This window comes from Vigna umbellata, chromosome 2, assembly GCF_029865625.1.
Source record: "Vigna umbellata cultivar VRB3 chromosome 2, Vumbellata_1.0, whole genome shotgun sequence".
In the NCBI taxonomy this organism is placed as follows: domain Eukaryota; kingdom Viridiplantae; phylum Streptophyta; class Magnoliopsida; order Fabales; family Fabaceae; genus Vigna; species Vigna umbellata.
The window spans coordinates 9,722,941-9,739,510 of NC_142166.1; the positions used below are offsets into that span (position 1 = coordinate 9,722,941).

General features: G+C 35.2%; 1 protein-coding gene across 1 annotated transcript; it reads left to right on the top strand.

The window, feature by feature from the left end:
- Positions 1-547: 547 nt before the first annotated feature.
- On the top strand, positions 548-15,402 carry LOC124845704 (uncharacterized). The gene is made up of 11 exons (XM_047322850.2): positions 548-719; positions 841-963; positions 1,253-1,373; positions 5,270-5,398; positions 5,577-5,686; positions 5,776-5,959; positions 7,874-8,068; positions 12,770-13,009; positions 13,144-13,345; positions 14,891-15,020; positions 15,106-15,402. The coding sequence occupies exons 1-10, from the start codon at positions 700-702 to the stop codon at positions 14,992-14,994; spliced, it is 1,428 nt and encodes a 475-aa protein (XP_047178806.2). The 5' UTR covers positions 548-699; the 3' UTR covers positions 14,995-15,020; positions 15,106-15,402.
- Positions 15,403-16,570: the final 1,168 nt, after the last annotated feature.

The window sequence follows — 16,570 nt, forward strand, 5'->3', positions numbered from 1 at the left end:
TTGTTAAAATTGTTTAACTCATCGTTTATGGTATTTCTTTATTTGCATAATAGACAGGATTTCAGCTTATTAATTATTTTACAATCTTGAAATGGAATAAACATTTCGAAAGAACAATAGTGGACAAAAGAAATATATGACACCAAAATAAATAAAACAAAAAGCATTAAAAATGTCAGATATCTAAAAAAATTAATAATTAGGATATAAGTAAAATAAATAAATTCTCTAATATATTTTTTCTTGTATAATAAAACAAAAAATATCAAATAATTAAAAAATTAATTATTTATAAATACTTGTCAACAAAATAAACTTGACTATAAAAAAGTAACTTTCCTACTATTTTTGTATATTATAATAGATAAAATAAAAAAAAAAATATCAAGTGTCTAAAAAAAACTAACAATTTAGATACATCTCAACAAAATATGAGTAAGAAAAGTAACTTTTCTATTTTCTTTAATAGATTATATTAGATATTAAGGATTGCAGAAGAAGATACTCTTCTTTGTGAAAGCCCTACCATATATAACGGCCTCTTGTCTTCGGAATTGCGATTTATTTAGAATGATGGAAGAGAGTTGTGAGCTGCGATGAACATCATTGGATAATCGCTTCACACTTATCCTTCCTTTCCGATTTGGACGCCGAAACGAACTATCGAAGCCACTTAAAAATTATTCTCAGATCGCTTCGATGGTCGATCACTACAACAAGTACGGGTTTTTCTTCTAATTCAATCGAAGATTCTAAAACAGCTGTGCCGTTTCTTCGTCAATTAAAAATAAACACGGAAAATTGAATCTATTTAATTAGTTACTTTTGATTTTGGTGTAGGTTGGTTAAACTAGCTGCGAGGGCTTTTTATGATGATCTAACGAGTAAAGGAGAGAATCAACCTAAATCGGGAAGGAGTGATAACAGAGGAATCGCTGTAGTGATCCTCGATGCCCTCACAAGGTTTGATCTCACTGGAAATATTCATGATTTTCAGCTTTTGATTGTGGAATACGTTATGACAAAAAACCGAATGAAAATGAATATGGGAGGATTGAAGTGAAATTTGAAGTAAAACTTATTTGTAAACGTGGGGAGTGAAAGCGTTGTTGTAAGTATATTGCTTCATAATATGATAGTGTAGATCAACGGGGCTGTTTGTTTACTATATTGTAGTTTAATTTTGAAGAATTGTGGGTGCATTTCCTTGATTATGTGGTTTCATTATTAATCTTTTGCGAATTCTGTTCAGGCGACAATGGGTCAGAGAAGAAGATTTGGCAAAAGATCTCAAATTACACACAAAACAACTTCGCCGAACTCTGCGGTTTTTTGAAGAGGAGAAGATCATTACTAGAGAATATAGAAGAGAGGTAACTATTGGATTCTGTCTGTGCAGTTCATTGGTGTTACTTCTCTGGATGACACTCTCTTGTAGGCATATGCAGATGTTGACTCTCATTGTTAATTAAAATAATCAACGTGTAATCAAAATTTCTTCATTATAGGGAATGAACCTAGTTATTTGAATTTGTTTCCTTTTATATATGTCAGCTTCTAGGAAACAAAGTCAAACAATGTTTACTTGTATGAAAGATAAGGAAACAGTGGATATCTTAGTACTCCCCCAAGCTAGTTCATATTTGTTGTATGTACCAGAAGGCCTCTTGAGTGACTTGGTGAAAATATCTTTTCATTAGAGTTCCCCAAAGGATGTAATGATTTCCCCTGATTAAATCTTCCCGTGAGGCAACATCATTTTGCCTCAGTTCTCGATCTGACAAGAGATTAGATCCCCTCTAATGGAAACACAGTAGCCAAATGTTAATTATTTGTCATGTATAATATACATGCATACACACATATTAAACTGAGACTTGTATGATAGGAAACTTGAAAATATATATATAGCACTACACATGGACAATAACATTGATAAACAGCTCTTGAAATGAAAAGTTATTCATATATATATATATATATATATATATATATATATTGTATACATATATTTATATATAACTACTGCTTACATAATCTTTTCAAAATGTATACATAATGAAAAGTTATAAAAAACTTTAATCTGATTTATTCTAGTAATTTGTTGGTCAAAGTGATTAAAATCTCATAATCATTGAGTTGATACAACAAAAATGGAGACAGTGGCATTCGATGCACCAGCAGAGCTGCCTTCCCTATTTATCATATTTGTTTGTTTAAACAAACATAGGCATAGTTCTTCACATTTGCTCCACTAAGCTCCTGGTTTTGAGTAGCACTATTCAGACATGGTTGGCCTTGTTGCAGTAGATGCCTGAGTGCATAGCAATGCAATTTCTTCGATTTTGTTTACTTCTTCTGCATCATACTCATTAATGACCTTGTCCACAAGCTCCAACTTCATGCCTCTCTCACACTGTTTCCTAGCTTGTTGAAGAAGCTATTCACGACCATCCTCCTCATTCTTCACATCAGTTTTCGTATGATTTCTAGGGCTATAATACCATAGCTGTATATATCAGCCTTCTCTTATAATTGACCATACATTGCATACTTAAGAAAAAACAATGCATAGACATCACTGTACAGACTAAATTTCCAGCTAGGATTGCAACTCTGTGTGTGTGTGGACACAGAGAGAGAGAGAGAATTTGCAAAAGTTTGGGGCAACATAGACTAAACACTATAGAAAAGCAAAACCAGTGCATATGCATCATGGACTAAAATTCCAGCTAGGCTTGCAACTTAGCAGTTTCTGTTGTTTGTTTTATTCCTAAGAAATATGTGTGTGTGTGTGTGTGCAGATAGAGAGAGGGAATTTATAAAATTGTGGGGCAACATAGACCAAACACTATAGAAACCTTTAAGAAGGTAATCCATTACGGTTCCTAGATGAATGGGGAATGGTATCCCACCAAACAACACACTACATTAATAGAAAAAGTAGAAAGTTTATCTACACAACTTCTACTTTCCCTATATGTGAGATACCAATAAATTAATCCTATTAGTGTAATATAAGCAATTAGACCATTTTTTTCTTAGTCTACAAGGCATGTGATCCACAGATTTAAAAGTATTAATGACAGTTCAAACATCACATTCTAACCGAAGGTAATTCCAACCCTTTATACTTGGCTGTATCAATGACAGTCATGACAACATAATGTTCGGCTTGTAGAGCAAATTTATGCCCTGGCTTAACAACAAAAGAACCTAAGACTGCAACACTGTTGTCTCTAAAATTACATCCTTCCCAGCTGGCTAGGCACACCTTTTGCAGCACCATCTGTATTGCATTTGATCCACATGTATGGTGGGGTTTTCCATTCAACTCGAATGGTCTTGCTCTTGTTGTTGCATTTAATTTCAGTGAAGAATTCTTTTAGAGTGTTGAATTCCTCTATTGAAGACTTCATGTGACTTTCACAATTAGTACCAACCAGTTTTACAAGACTTGAAATATGGTTTTTGACAAACGAGGATCAGAGGCTTCCTGTCAAACCTAATACTGTTCCTGATTCCCATTTCTCAGCAATAATATAGGCACAAGCGGTCGTCAAAAATCTCTTGTTTTTTTCCCCACAACCTGGTGCATGGCATAGTAGTATCTGTTGAAAATTCAGGTTTTGATGAATTTTGTTAGTGAACCAATCGTAGAAGGTGAAGCAACTGTCAATTAAAAAAATGTGTGGTGAGGTTTCAACCTCATACAACAAAAGCAACTAATAGAGACATTTATGCACCCTCTTAATCTAGGATTCTCATACTTAGGAATTTTTTTGTTGTACAATCTCCAGAATAGAATAGCTTTGGAAGGAGGGGAGGATGAAGAAATAGAAATGCTTCCTTAATACTGAAGTTACAAGCGCTAGTGAAACTCCATCTTTTAGCATCCTCTACAATAGAAGTGGAAGGATTGTTAAAAGAAAGCTTAGGAGCTAAAGAAGGACACTTTTGTATAAGACTAGGAGGAATAACCCAATCTCCATTATGTCTGATGTCCTTGATTGATGCTTCCAGCATACAAGGAAAAATATTGGGAATATATCACTTGAATCAGGGGCTTCCCAAGCCAAGTGTCTCTCCAAAAGTTAATATTATCTCCTGTGTCAATATACCTAGCATAGTTCTCCTGGATTATTGCCATAATGTTCTTCAAACCAACCCATATAGAGGATCTAATATGGTGCTCAATGATTTTCCCCATTTTGAAGACCCTGGCTCTGATTAAGTCCATTGGTTGTCAGACTAACTCCCAACCCAACTTTAACATGGAAGCATCATTCATTTGTCTTTCGGATCTAATTTCTAATCCACCATCCATATATGGCTTACAAACTTGAGACCAGGCAACCAATACCAATTTCTTAGAATTCGAGTTGCCAAATCATATGAAATTCGTTATGCATCTATTTTTGGCTTTGATGAGGGATAAGGGCCACCTATTGACGCTATAGCAATAAGTGAGCACATTGCATATCACAAACTTGACCAAAGCTACTGTGTCCATAATAAATAGATGATATGCCTTCTATCTGGACAATTTAGCCTTAGTCCTATCTGCTATGGGTTTCATGAGGAAGATAGGGATACTCAGATAGAGAAACGGAAGAGAAGTACATTGAAAGCCAGGGGAACAAGCAAGGGAGAACCTCTTCTGCTTAGTGACCCCTCTTACATGCATGGGTAGGCCTCATGTTAAGTCATCAATATACATTTGTATATTCTCATATCAGGATGAGCCTTGTTCTCATAGACTATCTCAACATTCAAACCACAACATTGCAGTAACTATCACACAGATAAGTTGGAAATCGACTCAAAACTTACAGCTAATGAAATATTTGGTTGACTAATAGTGAGACAGTTTAACATCCTAGCTAGTCTTTGATAGGCTTGAAAATAAGGAACATTTGCCACCTTATGATTCTTCAGTTATTAATTTGAACTCTTTACTCGGATCACTTGCCAGTGTTTTTCATAGGACTACAAATGCAATGCAAGGATGGGACGTCACTCCCACATTTTAAGTATAGGATTCTAGTTTTTTATTTTGATATGGGCTTGGGTACTAGGGAGTGCTTAAGTATCACAGTGATTAGTATTATATCTTGGATCACTTGGCAGTGTTTTTATTTTTCTCATGCTTGTCTGAGTTTTATTAGTTTTCCTTATTAGGTTTGGAGTGTTAGGATGTTAGCTGTTAATGATGCAAATAGTGATGCCTGTATTTTCTTCTTATGATCTATATTATCTCGATTTCCAGACAGCAAAAGGAGCCAAATTGTATAGTGCTGCTACAGCTGCTACAGTTGATGCTCAACTGACTGGAAAAGAGGGAGAAGAGAAGGTCAAGTTACACACACACTCTTACTGTTGTCTAGATTATGCACAGGTTTGTCTCTTCCCAGTTCAATCCCATCCATATATATTTCTACAAATGTTGCTCTTCCATGATTCTTGTGGTTTTTCTTTTATTTTGCATGCTCTCTTGTCACTATTTTTGAGTCAGTTATCAATTTAAATTATGGCTCCTGCATCTGTAGAAATTTTTACGTTGAAGTTTGTTGCAGATATATGATGTGGTTAGGTACAGAATCCATCGCATGAAGAAGCTGCTGAAAGATGAATTGGACAACAAGAACACAATTGAAGAATATATCTGTACAAAGTGTGGAAAAAGGTTTAAGTAATCCATTATAACTCCAAATTTATTTCAGTATCAATAATTGTTTTATGTTTCCATAATACTTGGGGATTTGAATTGATTAGATACAATGCTCTGGATGCATTGCGGCTAGTATCTTTTGAAGATGACGACTTCCATTGTGAAAGTTGTAATGGAAAACTTGAGGTAGAAAGTGACAAGTTTGTTGTTCAAGAAGCGGCTGATGGAGATGATAATGCAAGAAGAAGACGACATGAAAAGTTAAAAGACATGCTTCAAAAGATGGAGGTTCTGTCATGATTTTACAATGTTGTTTCTTCTATTTTGGGCTTCTTATTATGAATCCTTTTGTTTTAAAATTGATTACTTGATTATGGTTTTCACAACCATTTGCTAGAATTGATTAATTTCCTATCATTAGGTCTCACAGCGTAAAGGTATTGATTTATGAATAAAAATTGCTGTGAGGTTAACATAGTCTTGTTTTATTTGTTCAATTATCTGTTTGTTCCCAACACAATCCTGGGGCGACAACTTCATTTCACTGTCTAAAATTCTTTAGGACCTCTATGCTATCCCTACAGTCACGTTAGCAAAAATGCACTTTCTAGTCTCCCTTGCCCTAAAATGTTTGTGTTTATGGCTCAGTTTATCACACAAGAGTACCATTCGTATTGATGGTGGCAAAAACCACAATTTTGTGCAGACATATGCAGCAAAGTTCCTTGGCTTCCTACCTCATCTAACCAATGCCCTTTGCATCATTGTTGGCAATGGCTCTATCCTCATGTTTGTCCACAAGTCTTACTCACCATCCAAGGCCAAGTTTTTTCTGTTGAGTTCTCCATCCACATGTTTGTCCACAAATCTTTACTCACCATCTGGGAACAAACATTAGTTTGGGCGCGTAATGGCTCATGAATCTTGGACCCATACATAACAAGAACTATGATACCCTAACAATGCAATTCCAATGTATAAGCCAACATGTGGTGTTCTAAAATTGTCATTAATGGACCCAAAAAGTTATCGACCTATCAATTTGGAGGTTCCATTTAAAAAACATGTACTACTTAAACATTATTCCAGTTAGCCTTATTGCATGACCCACACTTGAACCTACTTACTAAATGATGTTGCTAATCATCCTATTGTGGAACCTATGGCTATACTTGACTACAAAGGAGATAATGTTCTCACTCCAAATGGCTATAATTGCTAATTATCCAAATGGGACAATGTTCCTAGTGTAATGAGTAGGGCTTGTGCCCTTGAAGATACTAGCTGACATAAATGTAGTGGTGGCAATGTGGGCTAGGTGGTGACACTAGTTGAAATATATACCACAGTATAATAGGATGTGTATGGCATGATAATGATAATAGGTCCAACACCTGAATCCTTATTTTCAGGTTCTTAAACTGTCATTTAGTCTTTTTGTTGGAAAAGTTGATGACCAATAGTACTATAAATCCATTAACAAATTGAGAAGTATTATGACTTGATGTGCTCTCTTTTGTATACAGGACTTGAAAAATACCTTATATTTTATGAATTTCATTGAGATATCTTAGACTTGTACAAGACTTGTAAAATACCTTTTATTTCATGAATTTCATTTAGATATATTAGGCTTGTCTCAAATCTCATTTGAGTTTATTTAATTTTTGTAAGACAATGCACTGTGCTAGCCTTTATTTATTGGTGTTTCTGGTCTGCAATTTATTTTGTTTTATGTTTGATCATTGTTAAAATTTTAGGGTTTTGATGGAAAACAATGTTAGTATTTTAGAGAAAAGTGGAAAAGGGAATTTCTGAGAGAAAAGCATGATTTCGTTAACTGTTTTGAATTTGTTATATCAGAAAACTTATAGTTAGTCTGAGTGCTGAGCAAGCAACCGAAATGTTAATGACATGTGTCTATTGAAAGCTACCATAACTTCTGACTACCCACAAGATAGAACAGCTGGTACAAGCTCAGTACAACTTATACTAATAAGTAATAAACTAGTGCAGTACTAGCTGGTACTACCTCAACCCAGTCGTACTACTCCTAAATATGACTATGAAACTTGTGTACTGCATGTCAAACTCCATTCTTTCTTCTCTTTAGTTATATTGGTTACATATAATTGATAATCAATGGATTATACTCTGTTATTTTGTCAAAAAAAGCTAAAATAAAATTGAAAGTGGTTGCAGATACAGCTCAAGCCTTTAATGGACCAACTCAGCAGGGTGAAAGATTTGCCAGTTCCAGAATTTGGTAGTCTCCTAGCATGGGAAGCTCGAGCTAGTGCTATGGGGCGTGCAGCCAACGGAGATATGGCTGGTGATTCTAAAATTTCTCAGCTTGGATATAATGGAGCACCAATGCCTTATAGTGGGGATACTAAGGTAAGAATTTCCTGTTTTAAGGATTATCATTTCTTCAAAGCAAAGAAGCCAGGCAGTTATAACCTTGCTAATTATTCTGATTCTTGTTTTTATTTAATTATTTTTGTCTTGCTTTTCTTATCTTATCCTCCAAATAATTATGCTTTTCCTCCCTTTTCTCTATTTTGTTTTTCATCTACAATTGAAAGATCGAAATTTCTGAAAATTTTATCTGTTTAGTTGAAGTATGTGGATACCTACCTCCCTTTATACTAACTTGCTAAGAAATCAAATAGGAAATATATCTGTCCTACAAATGAGTGTCCTAGTAATGAAAGTAATATATAAAAGTTACATAATTATTTATTTTGTTTTTTATTTCACATGCCTCCAAGATGTTGCATGGATGTCTTTAATTCCAACTTGTTATTAATGTCTTGACATTTCTCTGTAGCAAGCTGATAGGCCCAGTAAGAGAAGTGTACAGAAAGATACACTTTACTCCCACATGGTCTATTTCCTTACCAATGAATTAGGGAAATTAGACATGAATTCTATTACAACTGAGGTATTTCGAGAGACCTCACTTTCCACAACCTTTCCTCCAAACTAAGATATAAAAGACATAACATCCTCCCACCCACCTAAACAGACTGTTTTTATAAAGTTTATGACAGTTGTAACATAACTGTCCTAACTGTCATGTTTTTTTCCTTCTACTATAGACAATGCCAAACCTATCAATACCCCCTACATGAAGTTTCACCTTGTCCTCAAGGTGAAAATCTATAAATTTTTTGCTGATTGAAAAGGCCGCTGCCCAACTGTTGTCCGAATTTGGAAGGTGCTGCCATTTGATTAGGACTTCCAATTCTCCTTGGTTATTTGTCCTGGTGTCTAGTAACTGTTCTGGATGAACATCTAAAATTAATTCTGCAGTGCGTGTGGGAGCTAAAGGCTGGATAACAGTAGCTGGCTGGATTGCTCTTTTGAGGAGAGACACATGAAACACTGGGTGGATTCTGCTGTGAGTGGGCAGGTCCGACTTATATGCGACCATTCCAATTTTCTCAATAATCTTGTAAGGTCTATAGAACCTAGGAAAAAGTTTTTCATTGGGTCTTTTTGCTAAAGATTTCAAGCGATAAGGCTGCATTTTAAGATAGACCCAATCTCCCACTTGGTATTCCACTTCCCTCCTGTGTTTGTTAGCATGAACACGGTTCTGATCTTGAGCTTTGCACTAATTCATTTTCAACTCCTTTAATACTTCATTACGTTCTTGTTGGAGCTGGTTAATACTTTCCACTTTAGAAGGAATAGTTATACCCTTTAGAATCAAAGGATCACGGTCATACAGGACCTTAAAGGGAGTCATCTTTGTCAAGGCACTATGATTGGTGTTAAACCAAAATTCAGCCCATGGCAACCATTGTGGCCATTTATGAGGCTGAGAACCTGGCATGCAGCAGAGATAGGTTTCCACACAATGATTAACAACCTATGTTTGACCATCCGTTTGAGTATGGTAGGCTGTGCCAAAAATTACACAGGAACAACTGATCTCGATCTGAAACTATTGTGGATGGAGTTTCACCACCTATCTAATGAATAACCAAGCCACTTCTACTGCAGTGTAGGGATGAGCCAGAGGGAAAAGATGTGCATATGTTGTAAGTCTGTCCACAACAATAAAAATAGTATCTTTTCTTCCAACTTTAGGTAATCCTCCAATGAAGTCCATGGATATATCAGACTAGACCTGATTAGGAATGGACAATGGTTGCAAAAGACCAGCAGGGCCCAATGTTTCTGTTTTGTTACGTTGACAAACATCACATTTCATGACAAACTCTTTAATATCCCTCCTCATACCTTCCCAATAAACCATTCCAGCTACCCTTTTATAGGTTCGAAAATACCCACTGTGACCTCCTAAAGGAGACTCCTGTAGCTCCTTAATGAGAAAAGGAATGCGAGAATACTTCTTGGGTAAAACCAATTTTCCTAGATAAAATAGCCTCCCTTTCTTCAATTCATTGCCCTTATGAGCACTTCCATTTACCAATAAATCACGCCTTAAAGAGGTTAACTTCTCATCTTGTTGGACTTCGGTTTCCCATGTCTCCCATTCATCTATTCAAAACAAGCTTACAACCATAAAATATACTCGATGTGATAAAGTATCCGCCACTTGGTTTTTCCTTCCTGGTCTGAAACGAATCTCAAAGTCATACCCCAAGAGTTTGGAAGCCCATTTAAACTACTCTTCAGTCAGCAGACGCCGTTCATTGAGGAATTTTAAGCTCTTCTAGTCCGTGAGTATAATAAAGTGACTGCCCATAAGATAGTGCTTCCATTTCTGAACTGCCTAGACTATTGCCATTAATCCCCAATCTAACAAATCCTTTCAAATTAAATTGTGGGAAGCTCCACAATCTAACAAAACAACCACCCTCACATCACTAATTTTTCCCCAAAACTTCCAAGACTTTTTAGTGGTAAGCCCAGCCATGGTACATAAGGACAATTGTAAAACCTGCACTATTTCTTCCAACTCTTGTGTTTGTTCAGCGGCACTACCCTGCGGATTCACAAGACCAGTCAAGTCCTCCTTTGTCATAAGCAACATGTGAAATTGCTTGTTCCTACACACATGATTGGGGCCAAACTTTTCGTCACACCGAAAACATAACTCTTTCTTGATTTTATCTTGTAGCTCCTTGTCTTACAATTTCCGAAAAGGAGTTCCTCTTTGCCTTTGCATTCCTGGAGCACTACTCATGGTACTGGACAATTTGCTGCCCTCCCCTGTCCCTTTGCTAGAACCACCAGAAACCACAGAATTTCCCCCTCTCTTGCAAAGCTTCTTGTCATCGAAAACTGTTTGTATCCATTATTGGATCTGTTGGAGTTTTCAAATTCTCCTTGTGAAGTGACTTGACTTTTTCCTCCACCATTTGAGCCTTCAACATTAACACAACAAGATTGTTGGGTTCATACAACTTTGGCTTTAATATCTTCTTTCAACCCATTCAAGAAGATGCTGACCAAGTAGTCTTGTTGAGTGTCCTTCAAAAACCCAGCATATTGTTCAAATTGTTCAATATACTCGTCCACTAAACCTGTTTGCCATAATCCAATAAGGATTTCAAATGGGTTTTTCAGCATGTTGGTTGAAACCTCCGCACAATAGCAACCTTGAAAGCATCCCATGTAGGATTTCGATTGCATGTCTCTCACCACTGGAACCAATTTAAGGCTTTTCCCTCTAAGGCAATCATGACTCGTTCATCGTCATTAGCTTCCTTCAGCCGAAATATCTCTCCAGCCTATTTGTCCATCTGTAAGCCTCTTCTCCCGCAAAAATGGGGATGTCCAATTTCCTTCATCTGGAGGAAAACCCTGACTGCCCCTTATCCTCCTCTTCTTTCCACTACCACGGTGAAACCTCTGCTCATATTCTCCAACCACTTGAACCCTTCATGCGGTTCATTTTCAGTCTTGTCATGAACTTGAACCAATTCTTGAACTATCTTTTCCGGGTCATCCATTCTTTATTCCATTCTTGTATTCACCATACCCTATTTTCCACCCCTCCATAGAACCAAGATCTCAACTCTGGATACCAAATGATAGGTCCGGGAAGAGAACTGTACAGAAAAATACACTTTATTCCCACATGGTCTATTTCCTTACCAATGAAATAGCGAAATTAGACAAGAATTATCACTATGGAGGTATTTCGAAAGACCTTACTCTCCACAACCTTTCCTCCAAACTAAGATACAAAAGACATAACATCCTCCCACCCACCTAAACAGACTGTTTTTATAAAGTCTGTGACAGTTGTGATATTACTGTCCTAACTATCATGATTTTTTCCTTCTACTATAGACAATGCCAAACCTATCAGCAGCTTCTTAACATGTTTTCCATCTAAAGACCTTTTATGATGTAGTCATCAGTTCTCCTTGATGAAGTGACAAACGATTTCATTGTTTCATTCCCTCGTCTTGAACCAGATTGGGAATAATGCTAACTGTAATTTAGTACATAATATTTCACCATAGTCATTTCATACTTTGTTGTACGACAGTCTAATATAATTTTCGCCGTCTCTGCACTTGGATTCTTTTTTCTCCATGTTACTAATTTCCACCAAAAGTATAAAATAACTTAAAATTGATCCCCTTTCAGTAATTAATCTTTCAATGCCCACATTAGTATTGACCTCCATGCAATGTTATTAGACTCGGATCAGAGATAAACTCAGTTGTGGTACTCGGTTAATGGTCACTGGTTCAACCTGTGATTTTTTAGTTAAATTGGTAAAACCAGATATATGAAATAAATTGACACAACATTATCATCTCATTGATCCATGTCACTGAAATTCAATGAAGTTTTACATATCCCTCAATTGCTTAACATCCCTCTTAAGTTTTATCTGGGCTTTGGGACCGATTAAGTAAGGATCAGTAACAAACCCCAGTATGGGCAGGTTTTTATTGTATTAAGATGTGTAGAAAAAATGCGATGTGACATTCATAGGTTAATCTAATTTCGTACAAACATCCATCCATTAGATTTTCTGGGTTTATATTTGTATATGTAGCTTGTGAAGTATATAATTACCAGCAGTTTAATGTAACATTTCTTTTCCCTTGTCTCAATATAATTGATACATGAATAAATGTAAGGTGTGCTGGATGTCAACAGGTTGTGGTGGACTTCAATGGGACTGAAGGCAATAGACATGATGTTAAGTCTGAAACTGAAAGTTCATCTCTAAAGGTTTTGCCACCATGGATGATAAAATCAGGGATGGTTCTTACAAAAGAACAACGAGGAGAGGTGAAAGAGGAAATAAAAATGGATGGGACTTCAACTTCCACATCAGCACAGTACTCGGATGACAAGAAATCAACGGTTGATCATGATGATAAAAAAAATATACAGGCATGTACTATTTGAGAAGCTATTGTTTTATTTTTCTTTTATCTTGTTATTTCACTTTAGTTCCTTGCTCCTTCTATGTGAAGGTTCTCAAACTTTTATTCACTTATGTTCTGGTTTTTTTCTTCTCTTTGTAGGATGAGTATATCAAGGCTTATTATGCTGCTCTGCTTAAACAACAACATGAAATGGAAGCTTCTAGAAAACAAGACTTGTCAGATACATTTACTGGAAATGATCCTTCTAGCCGTGCTTCTATTCGTCAAATTGGCGTCAAATCAAAACATGAGGAAGATGATGATGATGATGGTACAGACTGGGAGCAAGCACCAGTTGCAGGTAATTTGTCTTTTGAAGGTGATTTGAGGACATCTTGGAACAGTGTTTATATGTGCCTTTACAAATCTAGATGCTCAGTAAAAAGAATTTATTTTTCATTGTGTTTTCCGGACAATGTTTCATTTAGATTTTTACGGTAGTACTGATTGAAAATTTGATTCAATTGATTGAAACTGTCCGTTTAATCTTAATATGGATTGTTATCACCTTATATTCATCTTTAGATTTTACGCCCTTGTCCTTTTTATCAATTTAAGATTATTTTAGGTTACTCCATCATTGTTCCAATCCATGTTCTCAGCGTCAACCAATAATTAAGAGCAAGTTAATTAGTTTGCTTAGAATCAGTTGGTCACCAGACTTTTCCTGCTTTGAACTTTGGACCACATTCATCTGGTTGTTTGTTAGATGAACCTGAATAATAGGAGCTGGGAAATGGATTTCTGTAATTTGCTGTGGCTTTGTTTTACTGGGGTATCCAAATTGTTAAAATACTTTTAAGGATGGGAATCAGAAAATTTGGGAGAATCTTTTCTTTTTTACTTTTTGACATGAGACTTTGCTAATCCAAATGAGGACAAATTTTATGACTTAATTACACTCGTGAAATAATTAAATGGAAAATTGGATTTTATTTTTAAATATGATTATACTGAAATTTGACCTCGTGCATGCATACTGTTGAAACCCCTCCACTGCTGATCCTAGTGGTTTGGAAAGCTGGATGTGTTACAAGAGTCAATTTTTTGAAAACACGAATGTGAAATTAAATGCTTCTATCACGGTTGGGGTTACTATGATGTTTAGTTTTCATCATTAGTTTTGAGGTTGACGAGTTTTCTAACTGACATTGCCAGTTGCAACATTGGCATAGTGTCTTGGCAATGATGGCTATGGTAAAAACAATTAGGATTATGTAATGCAATCCTTGTTGGTAGTTCCTAAAGGTGGAAGGACAGTTGTCGCGGTGTCTTAAGTTATAGGTTACAGTTATTAATCTATAGTTATAGGTTAATAACTATAGTTATAGGTTACAGTTATTAATCTATTACTACTGAATAAAAATTTTAGCTTTGTATATTGTTGTACAAGATGATAAACCTAACTGGAAGGGGCTTAATACTATAAATTTGGATAGAAAGTGTATTAAAACATTAAATTATTAGGATAATAAAGTGTATTTGACTGAAGATTAACAGTTTTTTCATGATTAGTTTGGATTAGTACGTTGAACCTTTAAAATTGATATTTTTATGATTTTCAAAACTAGAATTGGCTTTTTATCATCTTTGAAATGCTTACCTCAAGCATAGTAATATAATGTACTTTGAATTATACATATAATGTGCTCTTCCTTCTTCTTCATCTTAAAGCCAGGAAGTCATATATTCTAGAGACAAGTCTTAAAATGTTGTTGATGATGGGACTAAGTATTGTACCTTCTGTATTATTTCTCCGATCACACATATTGCAGAATGACTGCCTCCTTTTTATGTTTCTTTTTTATTTGTTTCACTTATGTTTATCTGGGTGGCTTTCAAACAGGTACTGGAAATGAAAATTACAAGGTCAATGATTTGAATGTTCAAGCTGATGTTGCTCCAGCAGATGTGGATGAAGATGAAGATGTGGACTGGGAGGAAGGTTGATGAGAACTTTCTCTTTGAACAGTGAGGTTAGGACTCGTACTGCAATCATGCTTTACTGCAAAATAATGTATCCTAAAGCTTAGAATTTTATTCATCAATCTTCTATTTCAGGTGCACAAAATATAATTTTGGTGGGTGTAATTTATTCAACAACTGGCAGCAGTTATACACTGATATCATAGCAATAATGCTACTATTCAGTTTTATTTCCAGTGGTCTCAACAGTGGGAAACTCCGATACGTTATTTTTTTTTTTTTTACTAGAAATGATTTTGGTGTTTCTCGGAAAGTAAAATCTAATGCTTTATTGAACTTATGAATTTGTGCTACAATGTCTTTATGGGAGATAAGTGGTCCAATTCAAATACTTCATCAATGCAGTAATCGGTATTATACACATTTAAACAATTTTTTTTTTTAACTTTTGGATATATCTTATATTTCACTGTAATGTGATGGTCAGCCAAAACTAATTTGTTTGCCATTTGTTCCTTGATGATTGTTCCTATGATTATGTTAGGTGTGGTAAATATTCCTTTTAGACCAAGGCAAGCAAAAAAGAATGACTAGTAAAATTGACCATTGAAGAATTAGATTTTAGAAATGAATTTTCCCTAAGTTTGGAAATCCTTTCATTTTGCATGTCTTTGCCTACTTGCCTCCTTGGTCTATGCAAGTAGTTATTCTCTTCTAGAAAGTTTCTTTCCCTTTCATAATTAGAAGGGGTTGGAGCTATTGGTCTTCTTGTGTCTCTTTTTTCATTTTCCATTGTCCTATCTTCAAGCTTCTTTCATGATTTGGAAATGTAGAGGCAAGTTAGATTGCAAAGATGCCTTGGATGTTTAGAAGAAAAAATTGACATAAGAAATAAAAAGGAATAATCAAATTGCTAAGGTTAGTGCACTATCAAATTAAATCCTCACAAAAAAAAGCATTTATGAAGAAAGATTGTCAACACACTCAAGATTGTTTAGGAATATCAACCACTTACTAGTTGAAGAATCTTTAGTTGTCTTTAGGTGAGACATTTCTTCTTAGAATTGTTCCTTGATTTTATCTCTTATCTTTTTGTGTTGTGCCAAAAAAACCAAAAAAGGTTTAAAATCAAGAAAGATTATACTTTGAAAAGAATTGTTGGAACAAGAGATTCTTTAGGGGTTGAAATTAAATCTAAATTTTTTCTACAAGCAACTTGACTAAAGTATTTAGTAGCCAAACAAAATCAACAAAACACAACAAACTCATTCTAGTTTAACCAAACTCGCTTAAGAGAAGTCTACAAAGAAAGCAACACTCACTAAAAAGACAAAAAGGCTCAAATTGATTTCTCATTCAAAGATTGATTTCTACAAGCTCACGTGGGTTTCTATTTATAAGGTTTTTGTTGTGAGCATATAAGTCTTATTTACAAAATGTGGGACTTGAATTCCCACGGAAGGTGTCAGTGCACTCACTTCCTTATTCCTATCCTAAAGAAGGCTTATAAGAATTACTAATATGTCTCTCATCAAGCTATTTTTTTATATGCAAAACTTTCTTCTATATTTTTTACTTATTTATATTCCTTGTCTTGTTT